Source organism: Schistocerca serialis, chromosome 1 (genome assembly GCF_023864345.2).
Source record: "Schistocerca serialis cubense isolate TAMUIC-IGC-003099 chromosome 1, iqSchSeri2.2, whole genome shotgun sequence".
NCBI classification, from domain to species: Eukaryota; Metazoa; Arthropoda; class Insecta; order Orthoptera; family Acrididae; genus Schistocerca; species Schistocerca serialis.
In genome coordinates, this window is record NC_064638.1 from 386,293,013 (window position 1) to 386,314,119 (window position 21,107).

General features: G+C 45.6%; 1 protein-coding gene across 1 annotated transcript in view; it reads left to right on the top strand.

The window, feature by feature from the left end:
* Positions 1–1,686: 1,686 nt before the first annotated feature.
* Positions 1,687–21,107, top strand: part of LOC126474973 (spaetzle-processing enzyme-like) — a 105,535-nt gene continuing 86,114 nt past the window's right edge. The window contains exon 1 of the mRNA XM_050102533.1: positions 1,687–1,759. Within this exon, the coding sequence (XP_049958490.1) occupies positions 1,687–1,759 (73 nt within the window). The remainder of the gene's footprint in view (positions 1,760–21,107) is intronic.

Below are 21,107 nucleotides of genomic sequence, written 5' to 3' on the forward strand. Positions count from 1 at the left end.
AGAGAGGTCGCATACTCGTCTGTGACAGCATTATCAGTACCTGACAGACTTTGAAAGTGGCCTCATTGGTGGGCTCCATTTAGCCGGCTTATCGAATCGTGCAATGTCCAAATTTGTGGGGAATTCGGATGTGACAGCGCCCAGATGTTGGACTGCACGGGAACGCTACGCAAGCATACTCGTTGTCAAGATGTCGGTCGACCACACCTGACCGCCACAAGAGAGTCTCGCCGTCTTGTGCATCAAGCGCGTCCTGACCCCCTCCACGTCTGCGCCTACCAGCCGAAATTAAGCAATACACTAACTGCAACAATCTGTACCACCCCGCACCATTCGTCGGAGATTAGCAGCAGCAAGACCCAGGGATTACCGTCCCGCGTGCAGGCTACCTTCAACACCACAACACAAAAGGCTGCGGCTGGAGTGGCGCCGTACCGGGATGTATGGACTGCTAAAGAATGGCGTCGCATTGCGTTCAGCGGTGAATCGCGGTTCTGCAAGACCCTGGATGACCATCGACGGCGAGCATGGCGGACCTCGGCAGGGGTCCCATTCCTCCAATGTTTTGGAGATGCACAGCGGTGTTACTTCTTGCGTCTTTGTGTGGTGAGCCGTAGAGTACGCCTTTAAGTCACAGTTGGTAGACTGAGGGAAGACTGACGTTACGGACATCTTGTGCCTTCCTGTGTTACCTCTCATGTTACAGTATCGCTATGCAACATGAGAACGCTCGTGCACACGTGGCGCGTGCCTGTATGAACTGTCTGCGTTATGTTGAGGTAGTTTTGTGGCCAGAAAGATCCCCAGATCTGTCCCAGGTAGTAAAAAGTGTTTCAGAACAACTCGGACGCCATCTCCGTCCCAGTATCATTATCGAGGTTATCAGAGACAAGTGGCCACAGTTGTGAGTCAGTTTGCCTGAGGAGAGGATACAAAGGCTTTTCGGCACCTTTCCCAACCGAATCAGAGCACGCATCAGGTCCCAGAGGGTGCAACGTCATACTAATAAGTTTTGTCATACTTCTTTATATATTTGAGTCCAGTTTTTTAATCATTGAAATAACATCTCAGACCCCCTCAACCGGTGAAGTTTCATTTCGTTTCCTCCGCCCCTTCTGGGTGCTTCACCTTTTATCAGGCGATGTGTTTAGTTAAAGTCTGCAATCATCTGCTGTTAATTTCCCGCCTCACTTTATGCCGTGTCATAAAATCGTAAACCTCTCACGTGAAGTTGTTACGGAGAACAGCTTATGAGAGCGATACGAGGGCGATACGATCAGTGACCTCATCCCCATATAGTGTACGCTTCAAAGACCACAGAAGTGTGCGGAATTTGATGGAAAAGTTTTGAAATATAATTGAAATTAATTTGATACTGGCATATTCTTCCAGTGACCTTAATGCTTCTAAGACTAACACCTTCTGTTATCCAAGTACTTCCAGATAGTGATAATTCGATACAGAATATTGTCCGTGAAACCACCGTAACGGGGTATGAATTCTATTCTGATATGCAGTTTTACATTATCACGTATAATTGACATAGTATATGTTACTGTGAGGCGTTTGACCAATAACATTTTGTCGTCAATGTAAGTGTACATTTAAGAATAGCTGACTGCACATTAAATTGTAAAAAATAACTATGCCTAATCCACATTTTTCCTTTTTAGGACTTGGTATGCGATGGTGACGACGATAATTTCGCCATACTTGCTGGTAACACTACTTATCCTGAAAGCTGATCCAGGATGTGCCAGTAAGTCTGAGTTCCTCTTTTTGTTGCGCGATGGCTTATTTGGAGTGATGCTGGTTGATGTTTGATTTCTCATCGAAAATGTATCAAGCTTTCAGTAGTTGTTTGAACATTACGTCTGTAGGCTGGGTAAATCTGTGATTCCTGGACGCAGTATATGCCTTAAAACTACCACTTGCGATATGTCTGTGCTCTTTTAAAGTTTCTAAAAGTGTTTGAGAACTGTTTGCGTAGACGTTAAGTCGATACGAAAACTATTCATCGTAGTCAAGTGTGTTTCGTCCTGTTCGTTAAGACTATCTTCAAGAGCAATCCTTTTCGTGTTGTGTGAGAAGAAATTGACTACGTTATCCGACTTCTAGAAACAAATGTCAGGAAATTTTCATAAAGATTGTAATGTTGTTGATAATGGGCAAGAGTAAACTTACAGTTTCTGCAGATGACGCGATTACTAATGAGAAAGTATTTGTCAATAAAACCTATAAATCCTGTTGTGCCTGGTAAAAAATATTAACATTATCTAAATTCATGTAATTATGTCTTAATCTAAAAAAAATTAAAATTGAGCTCTTGACGAAACGTGAAAATACGTTTCAATATAGGATTAATGGCCAATTAGCTGATGTGATACGTCGAGGTAACAACGTGTGGAGATATTAAGTATAACCATAGCGTAATTTTAGCTTTACAGGTTATCCAAACCTTTAGAGGCAAAATTATTTACACGATAGAGAATTCTAATCTACATAATCATTTTTATATAAAGAAGGAGGAGCGTAATTCGTTAGATAAACCTGCAGACTTGCATTTAATGCTTGGTGAATCAGGATGTAGCACTCAGAACGTCCAAGGAATGTACTAGGAAAAGTTTTCCAATTAGTGTCATTCGAAATAGTAGAAGTTTTACCGATGTGAACAGAAACTGGTCGTTCAAGTCACAGAGATCCGGGTAAGGTTGTAGATAAAAATTGTTAGCAAAGTAGAATTTGAGAAGATTGTGTTTAGTAGTGTGTGACAAAGCATATATTAGTAAGCTGTGTCAATTTGGTCGTGAAATTACGAGGTCATTCAATACGTAACACAACACTTTTTTCTGAAAGCAGGTTCATTTTATTCGAGATTCCAATCCACCATATTATTCCCCAGTTTTTTGTCTGCAGAACCCTATCTTTAACTTAATCTCTGTTCAGTGCGACGGCCTTACCCCACGTTGTATTGTATGTTAACCGGGGGCCTAGAAACGACGGAGAGGCTCCGTCACCTTCGCAGCCACAGTGGTCCACAATCTCACGACGAGTGCCGCAGTCCACTTCACCCTTCCGCCGCCCCACACCGAACCCAGGGTTATAGTGCGGTTCGGCCCCCGGTGGACCCCCCAGGGACTGTCTCGCACCAGACGAGTGTAGCCCCTATGTTTGCGTGGTAGAGTAATGGTGGTGTAAGCGTACGTGGAGAACTTGTTTGCGCAGCAATCGCCGACATAGTGTAGCTGAGGTGGAATAAGGGAAACCAGCCCGCATTCGCTGTGGCAGATGGAAAACCGCCAAAAAACCATCCACAGACTGGCCGGCTCACCGGACCTCGACACAAGTCCGCCGAGCGGATTCGTACCGGGGACCAGGCGCTCCTTCCGGCCCGGAAATAGCCCACGTTACTGGAACGGCCTGTATGCCCGCATGATACTACTCTACTGGTCGACGTCGGAGCCAACGCCTTGCTGCATCAATAACCTGCCCATCATCCACGTATTGTTGCCAGCGGAGTGCCTCCTTCATTGAGACAAACAGATGGAAGTCAGAAGGTGCGAGATCCAGGCTGTAGGGTGGATGAAGAAGAACAGTCCAGTGAAGTTCTGTGAGTTCTCTCGGATGTGCAGACTTGTGTGAGGCCTTGCGTTCTCATAGAGAAGGAGAACTTCGTTTGCATTTTTGAGGCGAAGGAGACACTGAAGTTGTTTCTTCGATTTCCTGAGCGTAGCACAATACACTTCCGAGTTGATGGTTGCACCATGAGGGGGGACATCCAAGAGAATAGTCCGTTTAGAGACCATGACTACCGGCTGAGGGTGCGGATTTGAACTTTCTTTTGGGAGGAGAGGTGGTGTTATATCACTCCAAGGGTTGCTGTTTTGATTTCGGTTCGAAGTGATGAACGCATGCTTCATCGCCTGTGACGCTGTTCGACAAAAAAATTGTCACGTTCAGCCTCGTAAAGCGCAAGCATTTATTTACTTTCTGAAGGCTGACCGCTGACTGCGGTCTGTGATTCCAGGGTAGAAAGTAAGGGAATCTTTACACTTTATTTAACACTTTCAGAGGAGGGTGGGAACACAATACGGTTCCGTTTCGCCTCTGCGTCGGACATTTGTATAATGGGTAAGAGGTTTAGAATAGTCAGAGCAGTATTTCGATAACTAAACTACGAGCATTACAGTAATGTAAAACACGCGCAAGCAATTCCGTGTAGATGGTCCTTTGTTGCTCTTTGTGCTCTTCTATTGGAAATGAGCGTTTGGCGTCATTGGCCGGGAGGCCCCTTGCGGGGCAGGTCTAGCCACCTTGGTGCAGGTCTTATTACAGTCGACGCCACATTCGGCGACCTGCGCGCCGGATGGGGATGAAATGATGATGAAGACAACACAACACCCAGTCCCTGAGCGGAGAAAATCCCCGACTCAGCCGGGAATCGAATCCGGGCCCGTGGAACGACAGTCCGTCACACTGACCACTCAGCTATCGGGTCGGACTGCTCTTCTATTAGGCAGCGAGGAACCAAGAGGGCACACACCTTTGAGGACCCTACCGTACGACGACTGTGCCAATATTGCCAACAGAGACGTCCTATTGAGAAGCGGGTTGTTTGGTTGTGATCCGTGTGGAATGGGTGTGTCGGCACGTTTCAGTCACACAGCTGGGTGCGGCCGGCTGTCCAGGTTTGCGCGACTTGTTGCGATGATGAGAGACGCATCGTATTTCTGTTCATTGCCAGGTCTCGGTAGACATTCTGCAAGCGCCTACGAATATCTGCGATGCTCTTGTATTCCCCCAAAATAATGACAGCTCTCTGCTTGGAATGCCGCCACTTATCGGAACTTCATGAAATAATATGGGCTGAAGCGGGAATATTCCACGATGTACCACAAAAAATTTTGAATCAAAAGAATGACAGCTCTCTGCTTGGAATGCCGCCACTTATCGGAACTTCATGAAATAATATGGGCTGAAGCGGGAATATTCCACGATGTACCACAAAAAATTTTGAATTTTTTCAACCATAATCGGCCGAGGAAAAAATGTATTGCATTACTTACTGAACGCTCCTCGTACCTCCAATAATAATATACACCATTATCGTAAGAAATGTGTCTAAGCAATTGAGTCAAGTAGTTTTGTACTCAGAGTTCGTATCTGTCAATGGACAATGCCGTAATGCATTGTTTGAGTCTAGCTGACGGCCAGTTCAACAGTGGCTACGAGCTTTGTTGTTGATGTATGGCGTGACTTGTTTTTAGCAGTAAAAAATCTATATTTTAATGTCTGACCACGATTTCCTTAGATCCATGATTAAACCGCAAATGAAATACGAATAAATCATACCGTATGTGATAATTCACAACAAGCGTTGGTATAACTAAGGGAAAACTCAGGGAAGGTGGGCCCCCATATTTCGTTATTCCTTAGCAAAAATTATTATGATTACAAATTGAAAACCTTGTCATAAATGAAGAACAAGGTTCACAATAATTTAAAGAACTGGAACAGGATCAATTCATTAATAAGAAATTTTAACAATTCATACTATTAAGAACAGGTCTTAAAACCAGAAATACACACAAGTGGCCAAATACAACTAAGAAGTCACACGAACTAGGTGTGTCTGCAAGCTGGTTCAACAAAATGCATTTTACCAGTACAAGGAATTACAAATGACTGCCACTAAAAGAACTGATAATTCGCACGCATGAATAAAACTTTAGACAAACAGACAACGCCCAGCCAAAATACAGAAGGAATAACAAATCGCACCACTGATTGTGGCTGTTGGAAAGCCCTCAACAATTTATAAACTTTAATAAAATCCCTTAAGCAATAAGATACACAATCCCCCCAAATACAAGAAAAGGTGGAAAGGCATACAATTTAATTGTGACTCCCAGTTGGTACACACCAGCAGAAACAGTAATAATGACCATTAAATAAATATACAATCCCTCAAAATGCAAGAAAGGCGACAAGTTACAGCAAATAGTTATCACAGCAAACTGGCAGCAACCACACAAGTTTGATAACTAAAGGAGTTAGCTACTGACTGCGGATAAAAAAGCTTAACAGTTCATACTCATAAGTAAAAACTTTTAAAACTTAACGCGATCCAGAACTAGAAAATAGGGTCTGTCAACGAGCAAATACAGTCACAAAGAATTACGGACATGCAGAACATAGCTTAAGGCTTGTGTGCTTGCTCAGCTCTCAATATTTGAATAGATGTAGTGTTCTGAAATTAATTTGGCAACACTCCACCGTGGCATGTACCAAATTTACTTAGCTTGAGCTAACACGAAGCAGCTGATAGAGGTGCCTGGCTGTGGGAAAACCTAGACGTCGTGCGATGACGGAAGTGTCGCCGCAGCTGGAAGAAACACGTCTCTGCTCCGGGTCCAGGAAACAGGTATGTGTTCAACCATCCAGCACTTTACTGTTCTTGCTACATCTTGCTCCACAAAAAACATGGTTACGCAGACATGCCACCATAAATTCAGCACTGATGTTGAGAAATCGCCCAGCGCCATGGTAGCACTCCCGTCTCCTCCTCCAGCTGTGCGACAAGCCTCCAAATTTTCGCCTCACAGAGCGAAGTCGCCTGCTACACAACCGGTAGGCTGGAAAGGACAGGAGAAATACTCCCACGAAGACTTCCACCATCCCTGCAGCCAACAAACATCTGAGTCTTCCTCTGCCAAACGGAAAGGCTTCAAGAAGTCAAACAAAGACAAACGGTCTTCTCCTTCGCCGACTCAGAAATCCACTTTGTCGGTGTCGCCACATGATACACTCGCCCGGCCGACCTCCGTGTCGCCGGTGTGCACCACCAACAGTTTTTCTGCCTTGGACGCCACAGATCAACAGAGGCAGCAGGATCCTCCACCCTCTGCAGCCTGTAGCAGTGTGTCTTCGAAGATTGGCACTCGGTGACACCCCTTCATTTTTTCCCTTCTCCCCTTTCCTCGTTATGACTCCCCTCGAATGAAATGTTTGTGGCCTTCGATCCAACAAAGAGAACTTACAGCTGCTCTTAGAATCACAACGTCTACTTGTTCTCTGCCTCCAGGAAACAAAATTACATTCCCACGACTGCTTTGAGCTCTCGCATTTCTTCCTTGTCCACTTTCACCTTTGCCCCAAGGACGGCATTCCATCTCATGGGGGAGTCATGCTGCTCATCTAGAATGATGTTTACAGTCAGTCCATCTCCCTGACTACCTGGCTTCAAGCTGTTGGAGTCCGTATTTTCCTTTCTTACTTGACCTTTTCCCTTTGTACTGTTTACATCCCTCTGTCCTTCAGTGCCGCCAGGGCCAACATCTTCCATCTTATTGGGCAACTCCCTCAACCCTTATAACTTCTCAGTAACTTTGGGGCTTGCCCAGAAACTGCCAGAGAGGTGCCCTCTTGGCTGACTTTGTAAATCACCGTAACTTCATCTGCCTTAACACGGGAGCACCCACATTCCTTTCAGACTCCCCTCACATCTATTCCCATTTGGATCTCTCCTGCTCTGTCCAGCTTGCCCATCATCTCTAGTTGTCTCTTCTCTCTGATACGTACTCCAGCGACCATTTGCTCATTATCTCGAGTTATCAGACCTCACTGACACGTACTCGAGCGACCGTTTCCCCTGTGCTATCCGCTTGCTGACTCCTACCCTACCTATGTCCATATCCAAATGGGAGCTTTCTAAGGCCGACTTGAGGCTTTACTCCTTCCTGGCGACCTACGACGAACAATATTTCCTCAGTTGCCATGACCACGTAGAATAGCTTACAAACGTTATCTTTACCGGCGCAAAACATTCCATTCCTAGCACTTCCTCTTTGCCGCACCACGTCCCAGTCCCTTGGTGGACGAGGCGTGCCGCGACGCAATTCGCGCGCTGAGATGTGCTCTCTGCGTTTTTAACTGTCATCCTACAATGGCCAACTGCATTCGTTACAAACCGTTGCACGCACAGTGGTGTCGCGTTCTTCGGAATAGCAGAAAAGCTAGCTGGATTTCCTTCGCTAGTTCTTTTAACCGTTCGTCTTCCATCATGTGGGCCAACCTCCGATGGCTGTCTAGCACCAAGGCCCATTACCCGATTTCCGGCCTGACAAAAGCAGATGATATCATAGTGGACGTTACTGCTATCTTCAACACTTTGGGTCGCTATTTTGCGGAGGTTTCGAGCTCCACCCACTATCATCCTGCCTTCCTCCATCAAAAAGCCAGTGGAGGAGGCTCAGGCCATACCCTTCTCTTCTCAGAATCGTTGGTGCTATAATGCCGCCTTTACTATGAGGGAGCTAGATCATGCTCTGACTTCATCCCGATCCTCTGCCCCAGGACCGGATGTTATTCGCATTCAGATGTTGCAGAAGCTTTCTCCTGTGGGCAAGCACTTTCTCCTTCATACATGCAATCGCATCTGGGCAGAGGGCACGTTTCCCAGACGATGGCGTGAAGCCACTGTCATACCAGTACATAAGCCCAGCAAAGACAAGCACCTTCCTTCTAGTTATCGCTCCATTTCTCTCACCAGCTGTGTTTACAAGGTGATGGAATATATGATTCATGCCCAGCTGGTATTGTGGCTTGAGTCTCGCACTTACTAACAACTGCGCGTTCTGCGGTTAACCATCTTGTCCCTTTGTCAATCCATGTCATGAATGGTTTTCTGAGGAAATAGCAGACTGTGGCCGTGTTTTTCGTTTTGGAGAAAGCCTACAACAGCTGCTGGAGGCATGGTATCCTCCGTACTCTCTACACGTGGTGCTTCCGTGGCCGCATGTTCCATTTCGTTAAGGAGTTCTTTAAAGGCTGAATTTTCAAGGTACGTGTGGGTTCTGTCTTGTCGGACTCCTTTATCCAGGATGAAGGTGTGCCTCAGGGTTCCGTCCTGAGCGCCGTCCTCATTGCTATCGCCATTAACTCTTTTATGCCCTGTCTCCTGCCAGGCACCTCTGGCCCCATTTTCGTTGACGATTTTGCCATGTATTGCAGTTCTTCACGGACTTGTCTCCATGAGCGGCGTCTTCGGCAGTGTTTCGACCGTCTTTACTCATGGATCATCAACAATGACTTCCGCTTTTCCACTGACAAAACCATATACGTGAATTTCTGGTGGCGCAATTGGTTTCTTCCATCGTGTTTACGTCTTGGGCCTGTTGCTCTTCCGTTTGTTGAAACTACGAAATTCCTGGGGCTCATGCTTGATAGGAATCTTTCTTGGCCTTCCCACTGTCTTACCTGGCCGCCCGCTGTATGTGTTTCCTCAGTTTCCTGCGTGTCCTCAGCAATACTTCCTGGGGAGCGGATCGAACCATCCTCCTCCATTTGTATCAGCCCCTTGACCATTCGAAACTAGACTATGAGTGTTTCGTTTAAGCATCCGCAAGTCCGTTCCTCTTAAGCTGTCTCAATACTTTCCACAATCGTGGCATCCATTTGGCCACTGCCACCTTTTGCATGAGACCAGATGAGAGTCCGTATTCCAAAGCAGCCGAACTACCGCTGTCATATTGCAGTGACTTTCTCCTCAGCAGACAGAGATGCTGTTTGTCTGCCATGCCTGGCCGCCCATCCTACGCCTCCTTTTTTGATGACTCCTTTGACCGCCAGTATGGGTCGTGTCTCCCTTCTCTGTCACCTCCTGAAGTTCACTTTTGGCTCTTGCTCTGGCAGCTCAACTTCAAGCTACCTGCCACTTTCCCTATGGATGTGAACCCTTTACCGCCTTGGCTTCGTGTTCAACTTCACCTTTATTTGCTATGTAAAGACACTACTCCAACCTCGCTTTATCGCCGTATGTTTCACGACCTTCGCTCAGAGCTTCGCGATAGTGCCTGATGGCTCTCGGACTGACCGAAGTGTTGGGTGTACCTTCGTCATTAGCACCGACGTTTTTCGGTATCGGCTTCCGGAGCACAGAACAGCTCTTCGCCCTGTATCAGGCCACACAGTACATTTGGTGACAGGCTTTTCAATTGGGTCATCTGCTCAGACTCTCTCAGTGCCCTTCACAGCCTCAGTGTACTGAAACCGTCCATTCCTCAGTGCAGCGGGTACAGGAAAGGTGTCACTTGCTCACTCTTGATGGATCCACTGTCATGTTTATGTGGGTTCCTGGTCAAGTCTGTCTGACAGGAAACGAGGGCTCTGAAGCTGCTGCCAAGATTGCAATGCTCGTACGTCGGCCCGCTAGTTCTTTCACTCCCTCTGATGATCTCTGTGTTGCCGTCTGTCAGCAAGTGGTGTCACTTTGGCATCACCACTGGTCCTCCCTTCATGGGAACAACCTCCGCGGAATTAAGCCTATCCCGCCGATTTGGACAACCTCCTCTCGGCTCTCTCGCCGCGAGGAGTTGCGCATTGGCTTGGTTCAAATGGCTCTGAGCACTATGGGACTTAACTTCTGAGGTCATCAGTTCCCTAGAACTTAGAACTACTTAAACCTAACTAACCTAAGGACATCACGGACATCCATTCCCGAGGCAGGATTCGAACCTGCGACCGTAGCGGTCGCGCGGCTCCAGACTGTAGCACCTAGAACCGCTCGGCCACTCCGGCCGGCTAGTTGCGCATTGGGCAGTATCTTTTTAGCTATCGCCATTAGTTAAGTGGTGCTCCTCCACGACTATATCCTAATTTCCCTAGCCATTTTCCGACGGAATGCCATTTTTTTAACCACTTACGTTCTCATTTACGCTTGCCGTCTGAGTTATCGGCCGTTTTAGCGAACGACGCGTGGGCTGTCGACCTCGTTTTACTTTTTATCCGCCGTACCAATATGGCGAAGAACATTTAATCTTTAGTTCAGCACCTTCGTTTCTCTATGCCGTATTTTACGGACTTCTCTCCAAGTCACTGTTTTTAGCTGTCTTTCCTTCTATCGCTTGGTCTTAACTTGTGGTCGTTTTTAACTCCTTTCATTTCTTAGTGTTATACGATTCTGACATGGGCGGATATGACCCTAGTTGTGTTTGCGCCCTAAAACAAAACAAAGGACAACAGCACAATACCGCTCCCACCGGCTTGCGTCTATGGCGCACTGCACGCTTCGAGTCGCCGTTCACCTCGATAACGGCCTAGTGCACCAAAAATGTGATTCACTCCAACAGCCCACACGTTTCTACTGATCGACGGTCGATTACCGATGGTGCTGTGCCCACTTTAATCGTAACTGACGATGTCGTTGGGTCAACATGTGAACACGTAGGAGTGGTCTGCTGCGGAGCTCCATGTTCAACAATGTACGATGAACGATGTGCTTCGAAACTCTTGTGCGTGCACTAGCTTGTGCTCTTGCGGCAGAGATGCCACAGATCACCATCTATCCTACTTTACAGAGCAAACAATCCTCCGAGCCCCACGTTATGTGAAGCGTGGTGGACGTCCAACCTTTTGGTGCCTAGTGGTAGTTTTACTGTCCTTTTACCTCTTTCCGTAGATGGTCACGACAGTAGACATGAACATTCGACCAGCTTCATCATTTTCGAGATAGTCGTTCACAAGCTGTGGGTAATAATAATCTACCCTTCGTCAAAGTCTCTTATCTCAAAGGATTTTGCCATTTGCAGCCCGTATCTTCGGTAGGGTGATCCCCCGTCCCTGTCTGTTCCGCTTGCATGCTTTTGTTACCGCGTCACGTGCCAGCAGCGTCACCCGTCGGCAACTAACGTCGCGGTGGGCAGTGGTCGTAACGTTATGTGTATTGGTTAATCCTTCCAGGAACAAAGCGTCTCGCCAGTTTAATAGTAAACGTCACAGCGATGTACAACGCCCCTATTTCTGCAACTAGTTTCATGTGATTGTTCCACTTTAAATCGTTCCCTAGTCATACTCAAAGATACATAAGCCATGGTGCAAACACTATCTCCTGCCATGCACTTTATAGTAGTAAATGTACGAAGGTATACCGAAAAGTATTACTTCTGAATTTTTTACATTGAAACTTTAAATTTTTTTAAGTAAAACAAATCTTATTAACATTCTACATTTCTATCCTTGATGTCTATACAGGGTGGTCCATTGATAGTGACCGGGCCAAATATCTCACGAAATAAGCATCAAACGAAAAAACTGCAAACAACGAAACTCGTCTAGCTTGAAGAGGGAAACCAGATGGCGCTATGGTTGGCCCACTAGATCGCGCTGCCATAGGTCAAACGGATATCAACTGCTTTTTTTAAAATAGGAACCCCCATTTTTTATTACGTATTCGTGTAGTACGTAAAGAAATATGAATGTTATAGTTGGACCACTTTTTTCGCTTTCTGATGGATGGCACTGTAATAGTCATAAACGTATAAGTACGGGGTATCACGTAACATTCTGTCAGTGCGGGCGGTATTTGCTTCGTGATACATTACCCGTGTTAAAATGGACCGTTTACCAATTGCGGAAAAGGTCGATTTGCGTTGATGTATGGCTATTTTGATCAAAATGCTCAACGGGCGTGTACTATGTATGCTGCTCGGTATCCTGGACGACATCATCCAAGTGTCCGGACCGTTCGCCGGATAGTTACGTTATTTATGGAAACAGGAAGTGTTCAGCCATATGTGAAACGTCAACCACGACCTGCAACAAATGATGAGTGATGATGCCCAAGTAGGTGTTTTGGCTGCTGTCGCGGGTAATCCGCACATCAGTAGCGGACAAATTGCGCGAGAATCGGGAATCTCAAAAACGTCGGTGTTGAGAATGCTACATCAACATCGATAGCACCCATACCATATTTCTACGCGCCAGGAATTACATGGCGACGACTTTGAACGTCGTGTACAGTTCTGCCACTGGGCACAAGAGAATTTAAGGGACGGTGACATATTTTTTGCACGCGTTCTATTTAGCGACGAAGCGTCATTCACCAACAGCCGTAACGTAAACCGGCGTAAGATCCACTACTGGGCAACGGAAAATACACGATGGCTGCGACAAGTGGAACATCAGCGACCTTGGCGGGTTAATGTATGGTGCGGCATTATGGGAGGAAGGATGATTGGCCCCCATTTTATCGATGGCAATCTAAATGGTGCAATGTATGCTGATTTTCTAAGTCATGTTCTATTGATGCTACTACAAGATGTTTCACTGCATGACAGAATGGCGATGTACTTCCAACATGATGGATGTCTGGCACATAACTCGCGTGCAGTTGAAGCGGTATTGAATAGCATATTTCATGGCAGGTGGACTGGTCGTCGAAGCACGTTCACCGGATCAGACGTCCCCGGATTTCTTTCTGTGGGGAAAGTTGAAGGACATTTGCTGTCGTGATCCACCTACAACGCCTGATAACATGTGTCAGCGCATTGTCAATGCATGTGCGAGCATTACGGAAGGCGAACTACTCGCTTTTGAGAGGACTGTCGTTACACGTATTGCCAAATGCATTGAGGTTGAAGTACATCATTTTGAGCATTTATTGCATTAATGTGGTATTTACAGGTAATCACGCTGTAACAGCATGCGTTCTCAGAAATGATAAGTTCACAAAGGTACATGTATCACATTGGAACAACCGAAATAAAATGTTCAAACGTACCTACGTTCTGTATTTTAATTTAAAAAACCTACCTGTTACTAACTGTATGTCTAAAATTGCGAGCCATATGTTTGTGACTATTACTGCGCCATCTATCACAAAGCGAAAAAAGTAGTCCAACTGAAACATTCATATTTCTTTATGTACTACACGAATATGTAATAAAAATGGGGGTTCCTATTTTAAAATAATGCAGTTGATATCCGTTTGACCTATGGCAGCGCCATCTAGCGTGCCAACCATAGCGCCATCTGGTTTCCCCCTTCAAGCTAGACAAGTTTCGATCTTTGTAGTTTTTTCGTTTGACGCTTATTTCGTGAGATATTTGGCCCGGTCACGATCAGTGGACCACCCTGTATATTTATTTCTCAACAAAATCACCCGAGCGATGAACACATTTCTCCCGACGAGAGATAGTTCATTGATATCATCACCGAAGAATGTTTGTTTACGGAGCCACAACCTCACCTCTGCTGGCACCACTTCATGACTACCAAAGTGAAGTCCTCGAAGGTATTCTTTAAGTTTTGGAAACAGATGAAAATCGGATGGGGCCAAGACGGGAGTGTATAGAGTATGATCGATGGCAGACAGTGAATCCAAGGCGTCGGATTGTTGCAGATGTCGTAGCGCTCGTGTGTGGTCTGGTATTGTAATGCTGAAGGAGAGGATATGCCGTGTACGGACGAACATTTAGAATGCGAAACTCGGTTACAGCACACTGTTTTTCACACACCGACATAATTACGTTAACATAACCGTGTTACACGGGACAGTTCGCAACCCTCTAACGGTAGGAAGCTGCAAATATGTAGACACGAAGAATAATGATATAGATTGTTAATAAAGTTTGTTTTACTTTAAAAGCTTCAAGAGTTTCCACATAAAAAATTCAAAGGCATTACTTTTCAGTACGCTCGTTTAGAAGTGTACTTCAGGGTAGCAAGCTGTCGTGTTCGTCTGCAGGTCTGATTCAAACTGATTGTTGCAATTGAAAAGCACGCTCAAGTCTGAGCGGTGTAAAGATTTTTCTCGGCAAAAAACATAACAGTGACAGATATCCACCATAAACTTTATGCTTTTTATGGACAGAATTTAACGAATGAATACGCTGAGCCCCTGAAGTGTCTGCATTGCTAGGTAGGATTCAAGTCTTAGATTTTCGAACACAATTCATAATCTCTATTACTGGCCACTGCTAAAAGAATAGTAATCGCATTTCCCAGTTTAGCATTACGCAGAAACTGGCCTCGTCTGAATATGAAACAAGGCGGTACGATAATTATTTTTCATTTTGTAAGGAACGAAGGAAAACGGATTAAGATATAACGTGTCATCGATTCTACATTGTGAATAACTCAGCGACGTCGTTGACAAGTAGCAACGATCTGTAATCCATCCTGAGCTAAAGGACCAGAAGCAGAAACCTCATGTGCAAATGCCAGAGGCAGTGCCGGTGTGGCTGTATTGTGTAGCGCTAAAAAGAGGCGTTTAATTTCCGTGACCGCGACGAACAATGCAGGCACGTCAGCGGCCTTCTGCTCGTGGAATGTAGATCGGAACTTGCCGGGCAGCCGACATTTTCAAGTAATGTGAACCATCTGTCCGTGACATTAAAGCTGTTGCTGCTACGCGTGCTCCAATTCAATGCACTCGCTACTGTGGAATCCTGACCTCGAGAAAAGTGTAGTTCCTGTTAGCTGAGTTACTCTTACTAAAACATTACTGCAAGCATTGTGAATTCTTCTCAAAGCAGAAGGTTTAGCAGTAGTAAAGTTTGTAAATGAAACATCATTTTCGTTCACAAGTGAGAGAGATTTAGCACTGATGAGGCAAATTGATGGCTCGTTTAGCGAAGAGTTTGGCGTGGGCATCATAGACGTGGGGCTAGGTGCTCAGGAATTGTGAAAATGACAGTGGAGATTCACTGAGCATCAAAATTGAGGAAGAGACAGAAACAGAAGCGAAATAATTCTTTAACTTATACTATGTGATCAAAAGTATCCGGACATCTGGCTGAAAATGAGTTACAAGTTCGAAGCGCCCTCCATCGGTAATACTGGAATTCAATATGGTGTTGGCCCACCCTTAGCCTTGATGACAGCTTCCACTCTCGCAGGCATACGTTCAATCAGGTGCTGGAAGGTTTCTAGAGGAACGGCAGCCCATCTTCACGGAGTGCTGCACTGAGGAGAAGTATCGATGTCGGTCGGTGAGGCCTGGCACAAAGTCGGCGCTCCAAAACATCCCAGAGGTATTCTATAGATTTCAGGTAAGTATGTGCAGGCCAGTCCATTACATGGATGTTATTGCAGTGTAACCACTCCGCTACGGACCGTGCATTATGAACTGGTGCTGGATCGTGTTGAAAGATGCAATCGCCATCCCCGAATTGATCTTCAACAGTGGGAAGCAAGAAGGTGCTTAAAACATCAGTGTAGGCCTGTGCTCTGCGCAAAACAATAAGAAGTGGAAGCCCCCTCCATGAAAAACACGACCACACCACAACACTACCGCCTCCGAATTTTACTGTTGGCACCACACACGCTGGCAGATGACGTTCAGAGGGCATTCGCCATACCCATACCCTGCCATCGGATCGCCACATTGTGCACCGAGACTCGTCACTCCACACAACGTTTTTCCACTGTTCAATCGTCCAATATTTACGCTCCTTACACCAAGCGAGGCGTCGTTTGTCACTTACCGGCGTGATATGTGGCATATGAGCAGCCGCTTGACCATGAAATCCAAGTTTTCTCACCTCCCGCCTAAGTGTCATAGTAGTTGCAGTGGATCCTGATGCAGTTTGGAATTCCTGTGTGATGGTCTGCATAGATATGGCCACCTATTACACATTACGTCTCTCTTCAACTGTCGGCGGTCAGTTGACAGACGAAGACGGCCTGTACGTCTTTGTGCTGTACGTGTCCCTTCACATTTCCACTTCACTATCACATCGGAAACAGTGGACCTAGGGATGTTTAGGAGTGTGAAAATCTCGCGTACAGATGTATGACACAAGTGACACCCAATCGCCTGACCACGTTCGAAGTCCGAGAGTTCCGCCGAGCACCCCATTCTGCTCTCTCATGATGTCTAATGACTACTGATGTCGCTGATATGGAGTACCTGGCAGTAGGTGGCAGCACAATGCACCTAATATGAAAAACGTATGTTTTTGTGCGTGTCCGGATACTTTTAGTCACATAGTGTATGACGCAATATCGCAAAACACAGACAAAGTACGACTTGGCCGGTTAGACGAGGAGAGGTGGTGGCGTATTGTTGTTGAATAGCAGACTTTGCGCCAATGCCCTGGTTTACATACTAAATCTTTCCGCAGTGTCTCATGAAGGGAGGGCATGTGACACTATTGATGGTGATAGAGATTGGCGGCCCCCTTTGGCGTTATTCGCGAGGAGTGGGCTGTGTCCCGGCACCGGGTTTCACCGTCTCCCTTTTCTCATCACCATATCACCATCATCATCGTTATACAAAACAAACATTTCACTACACTTCACAAACACACACACGCACACACACACACACACACACACACACACACACACACACACACACACACACACACACACACACACACAATACATACATATAGGATTACAAATATTGTAAAGGACCCTGCTGTATGCAAATAAATGAGCAAAAATGAAATAAAAGTTCATGAAATAGAAGTAATCGTATGTGAAATGTTAAGCAAATGATCTACAGATACCCCTTATCAGAAGAAGGGATTGGTTAGTCGGATATGTGCCAATGGTACACTTTAGAATGTAAACTGCAGGACGTTACTGATGTTAGAAACAGAAAAAAAATTGTCGAGGATGCTGAATGAAGTAGGTACGCGTTATGAAAATATTATCTTAAAAAAGGCTAAGATGGTGCAAGCCTGAACCTTGTCGAAAAACTGAGGACATTGAAGTATACAATCTGTTAAAAAAGTGTTCCATATTTTGAGAGGTGGCAGTATGACCCAAAACAAGAAAAAATGTCGAGTAAACATGGGCTTTAAAATGTACCGAACATTTCAAGTGTTCCCACAACCTAAAGTCCAAGCAACTATAGTGTAAAAGCACTTCACAAACCAATCTCAACACAAACTGCTTCAATCAGAAATAATGCATGCGATGCACTTATCCACAACTTGAATAAGGTTTACTGTAACAGGTCTGACAGATGTTTGTTAACAGCTTATCTATGGAAAATAGCAGAGGAACGCGTTCATTCTGCGTTAAATGCTACTAGCACCTGTAGGTTCTTCTGGTTTTCGAAATTACTTTCCTTTTCGCGACGAAGCGGCGCATTAAGCGTGAGCCTCACGTACCCACCTATCTCGAAAACAGATAAGTCAACTCGCTCAGTCGTCCACTCAGCAGATACACTGCACCCTACAAAAGGTTCAAATTTTATGACACCATGTGGTAGCTTGGGGGGTAGCCAAACAACCGCAATATTTTTGCACATTTTTCGGTTTTTCGATATAATTTTCCCCCTTGCGTGCTACCACAGAAAGCAATCAGTCCATTCTTGTAGAGGATAAACTTCTCTACAGTTGTTAAACGTATTTTTACGCCACACCTTTAACAAGATACACATCTTGAAAAGATTCTTAAATTATATGTAAATTGGAGGTGGAGAGGGGAAGAAAGGAAAGGAAGAGGAACACAGGTCTCAGCTGCATCGGGACATTACGCAGAATTAAAAATGGTTTAAATGGCTCTGAGCACTATGGGACTAAACATCTGTGGTCCTCAGTCCCCTAGAACTTAGAACCACTTAAACCTAACTAACCTAAGGACATCACACACATCCATGCCCGAGGCAGGATTCGAACCTGCAACCGTAGCAGTCGCGCGGTTCCGGACTGAGCGCCTAGAACCGCTAGACCACCGCGGCCGGCAGTTACGCAGAATTAGCGGCGACGAGTGAAACTATTACCAGAGTGGGATTCGAACCCACGATCTCCTGTTTACTGGGCAGGTGTGTTAACCACTGCGCCACCCTGGGCATATCGTTTCTGCACCCGCGCGGACTACCTCGGCACGCCTCACTGCCGGCCCACATTCCCACCGAGCGACACCTATCCGCAGTCCCTGTCCATTGACTGGGTTCTCTAGTCTGAGATTGCCATAGAAGGTCGGACGTATTTGGGCACCTGCACTGAAAAGGGGGATCCATTGCCTGTCTAAGCCACTCAGATTATATGAATGCACGGCGTCGTCAAAGGCAAAGAAAAGTCTTGCATGGTTTCTGAGGCTACTTTTTCCAGTCAGCGGAAGCAGATATTGAAGCGTCGTGTTTGAGACGCTCTTCGAATCACCTGGACCCAGAAATCAAACATAATATGCGAGGAGCTCAACAAGCCTTGCTGACTAGATGTGGTGAAGCTAGTTCTAGAAAGGCTGCATGTAGAATGCATAAACCAAATGTACCTTTCAACAACACTATCAGAAGTCTTATAGAGAACATGGGTTGGGTTGTTTGTGGGAAGAGACCAAACTGCGAGGTCATCGGTCTCGATAGAGAACATGATTTGGGATATTTTCGCCTTGGTACGCAACGATATGAGATCAAATCACCTCTTTGCAGTGCATTTAGATGAATCGACCGACGTTGCATCTTACTCCCAGCTGTTTGTCTATGGTCGAGACACAAATGACGATAGCCTGAAAGAAGGACTCTTGTTCTCGGAACCACAAGACACCACTACAAATGCTGAAGACATTTTTCGATCAGTGAAGACTTTTGTTGAAGAAAAAGAGATGTATCGACCGAAGTTGGTAGATGTATGGTAGATGTACGAGTACAGAAGGAGCACCTTCCTTGTTGGGCATTCTCTCTGAATTTCACACATTGATGAAATAAGATGCTCCAACTACAACGTTCAGCCACTACATCATACTTCATTATGCTTAGGCAGTGAAAACCCTTGATTTGCAGAATATACTCACTCATGTAGTGAAGGATTGTTAACCACATTCTAGATAAAGCAACAAAAAGCTACGTAAAGAAATTGGAGTAAAATTCGATATGTTCTTGTTCCACACAGAAGTGCAATGGCTATCATATGGCAAGCTATTACGTAGTGCTCTAGCTTCGACAAGAAATTGATTTGCTTCTGGAATGAACGGTAAAAATGCCAAAATAACATATAATGTATTTATTTTCAAAGAGGCGTATCTTGCAAATTTCTTTGTATAAATGAATGCACTTAACCTCGTCCTGCAAGGAAATATGGTGGAGGTTTTGACAGCACAAGATTAGGTTCTCAGTTTTCTTTGCGGATTGTAGTTTTACGAATGCAGGGCTGAGGTTTAAGACCTATCGATATTCCTAGAATTGACGGTGTTACTCTACGTCAATAGTGAAAAATGCTCTTTCCCACATAAAATAAGTCAACACTTATCATCAGTAATGTCCGCCCCAGTAGCTGAGTGGTCAGCGTGACGGATTGCCGTCCTCTGGGCCCGGGTTCGATTCCCGGCTGGGTCGGAGATTTTCTCCGCTCAGGGACTGGGTGTTGTGTTGTGTTCATCATCATTTCATCCCCATCCGGCGTGCAGGTCGCCCAATGTGGCGCCGAATGTAATAAGACCTGCGATATGGCGGCCGGACCTGCCCCGCGAGGGGCCTCCCGGCCAATGACGCCAAACGCTCATCATCATCATCATCAGTAATAAATTCCATCACTAACTATTTGCCTGAAATGGAGCGTAGACACGTAAATGTATAGTTTTTAAGTTTTTTTCCAGGGAATTAAAGGATATTTTCACATAGTGAAGTTCAAGTCCAAGTAGACTTTCTTTTCTACACGAAGATACCACACTGAAAATACATTTCTCTAAAACAGAGCTTGCTACATTTTGGAGAAAAACTGGTGACGATTACCCATTACTATCAGAAAAAAAGCTTTAGGAATACTGTTGGCAATCACCACAACTCGCAAGTACTAAAATGAATTTGCGAGCTGTGGTCACAATGAAAAAAGCAAGGAACCTATTGAACTTGGAACACGATTTACGATTTGCATTGGCTGTGACCAATATAAAAAAGATTGTTAGAAACAAGCAGTATGTTAGAAATTAAGCAATACCAACCATCTCATTAACTTTCACTACTTCGTGGTTTAATACACTCCTGGAAATGGAAAAAAAGAACACATTGACACCGGTGTGTCAGACCCACCATACTTGCTCCGGACACTGCGAGAGGGCTGTACAAGCAATGATCACACGCACGGCACAGCGGACACACCAGGAACCGCGGTGTTGGCCGTCGAATGGCGCTAGCTGCGCAGCATTTGTGCACCGCCGCCGTCAGTGTCAGCCAGTTTGCCGTGGCATACGGAGCTCCATCGCAGTCTTTAACACTGGTAGCATGCCGCGACAGCGTGGACGTGAACCGTATGTGCAGTTGACGGACTTTGAGCGAGGGCGTATAGTGGGCATGCGGGAGGCCGGGTGGACGTACCGCCGAATTGCTCAACACGTGGGGCGTGAGGTCTCCACAGTACATCGATGTTGTCGCC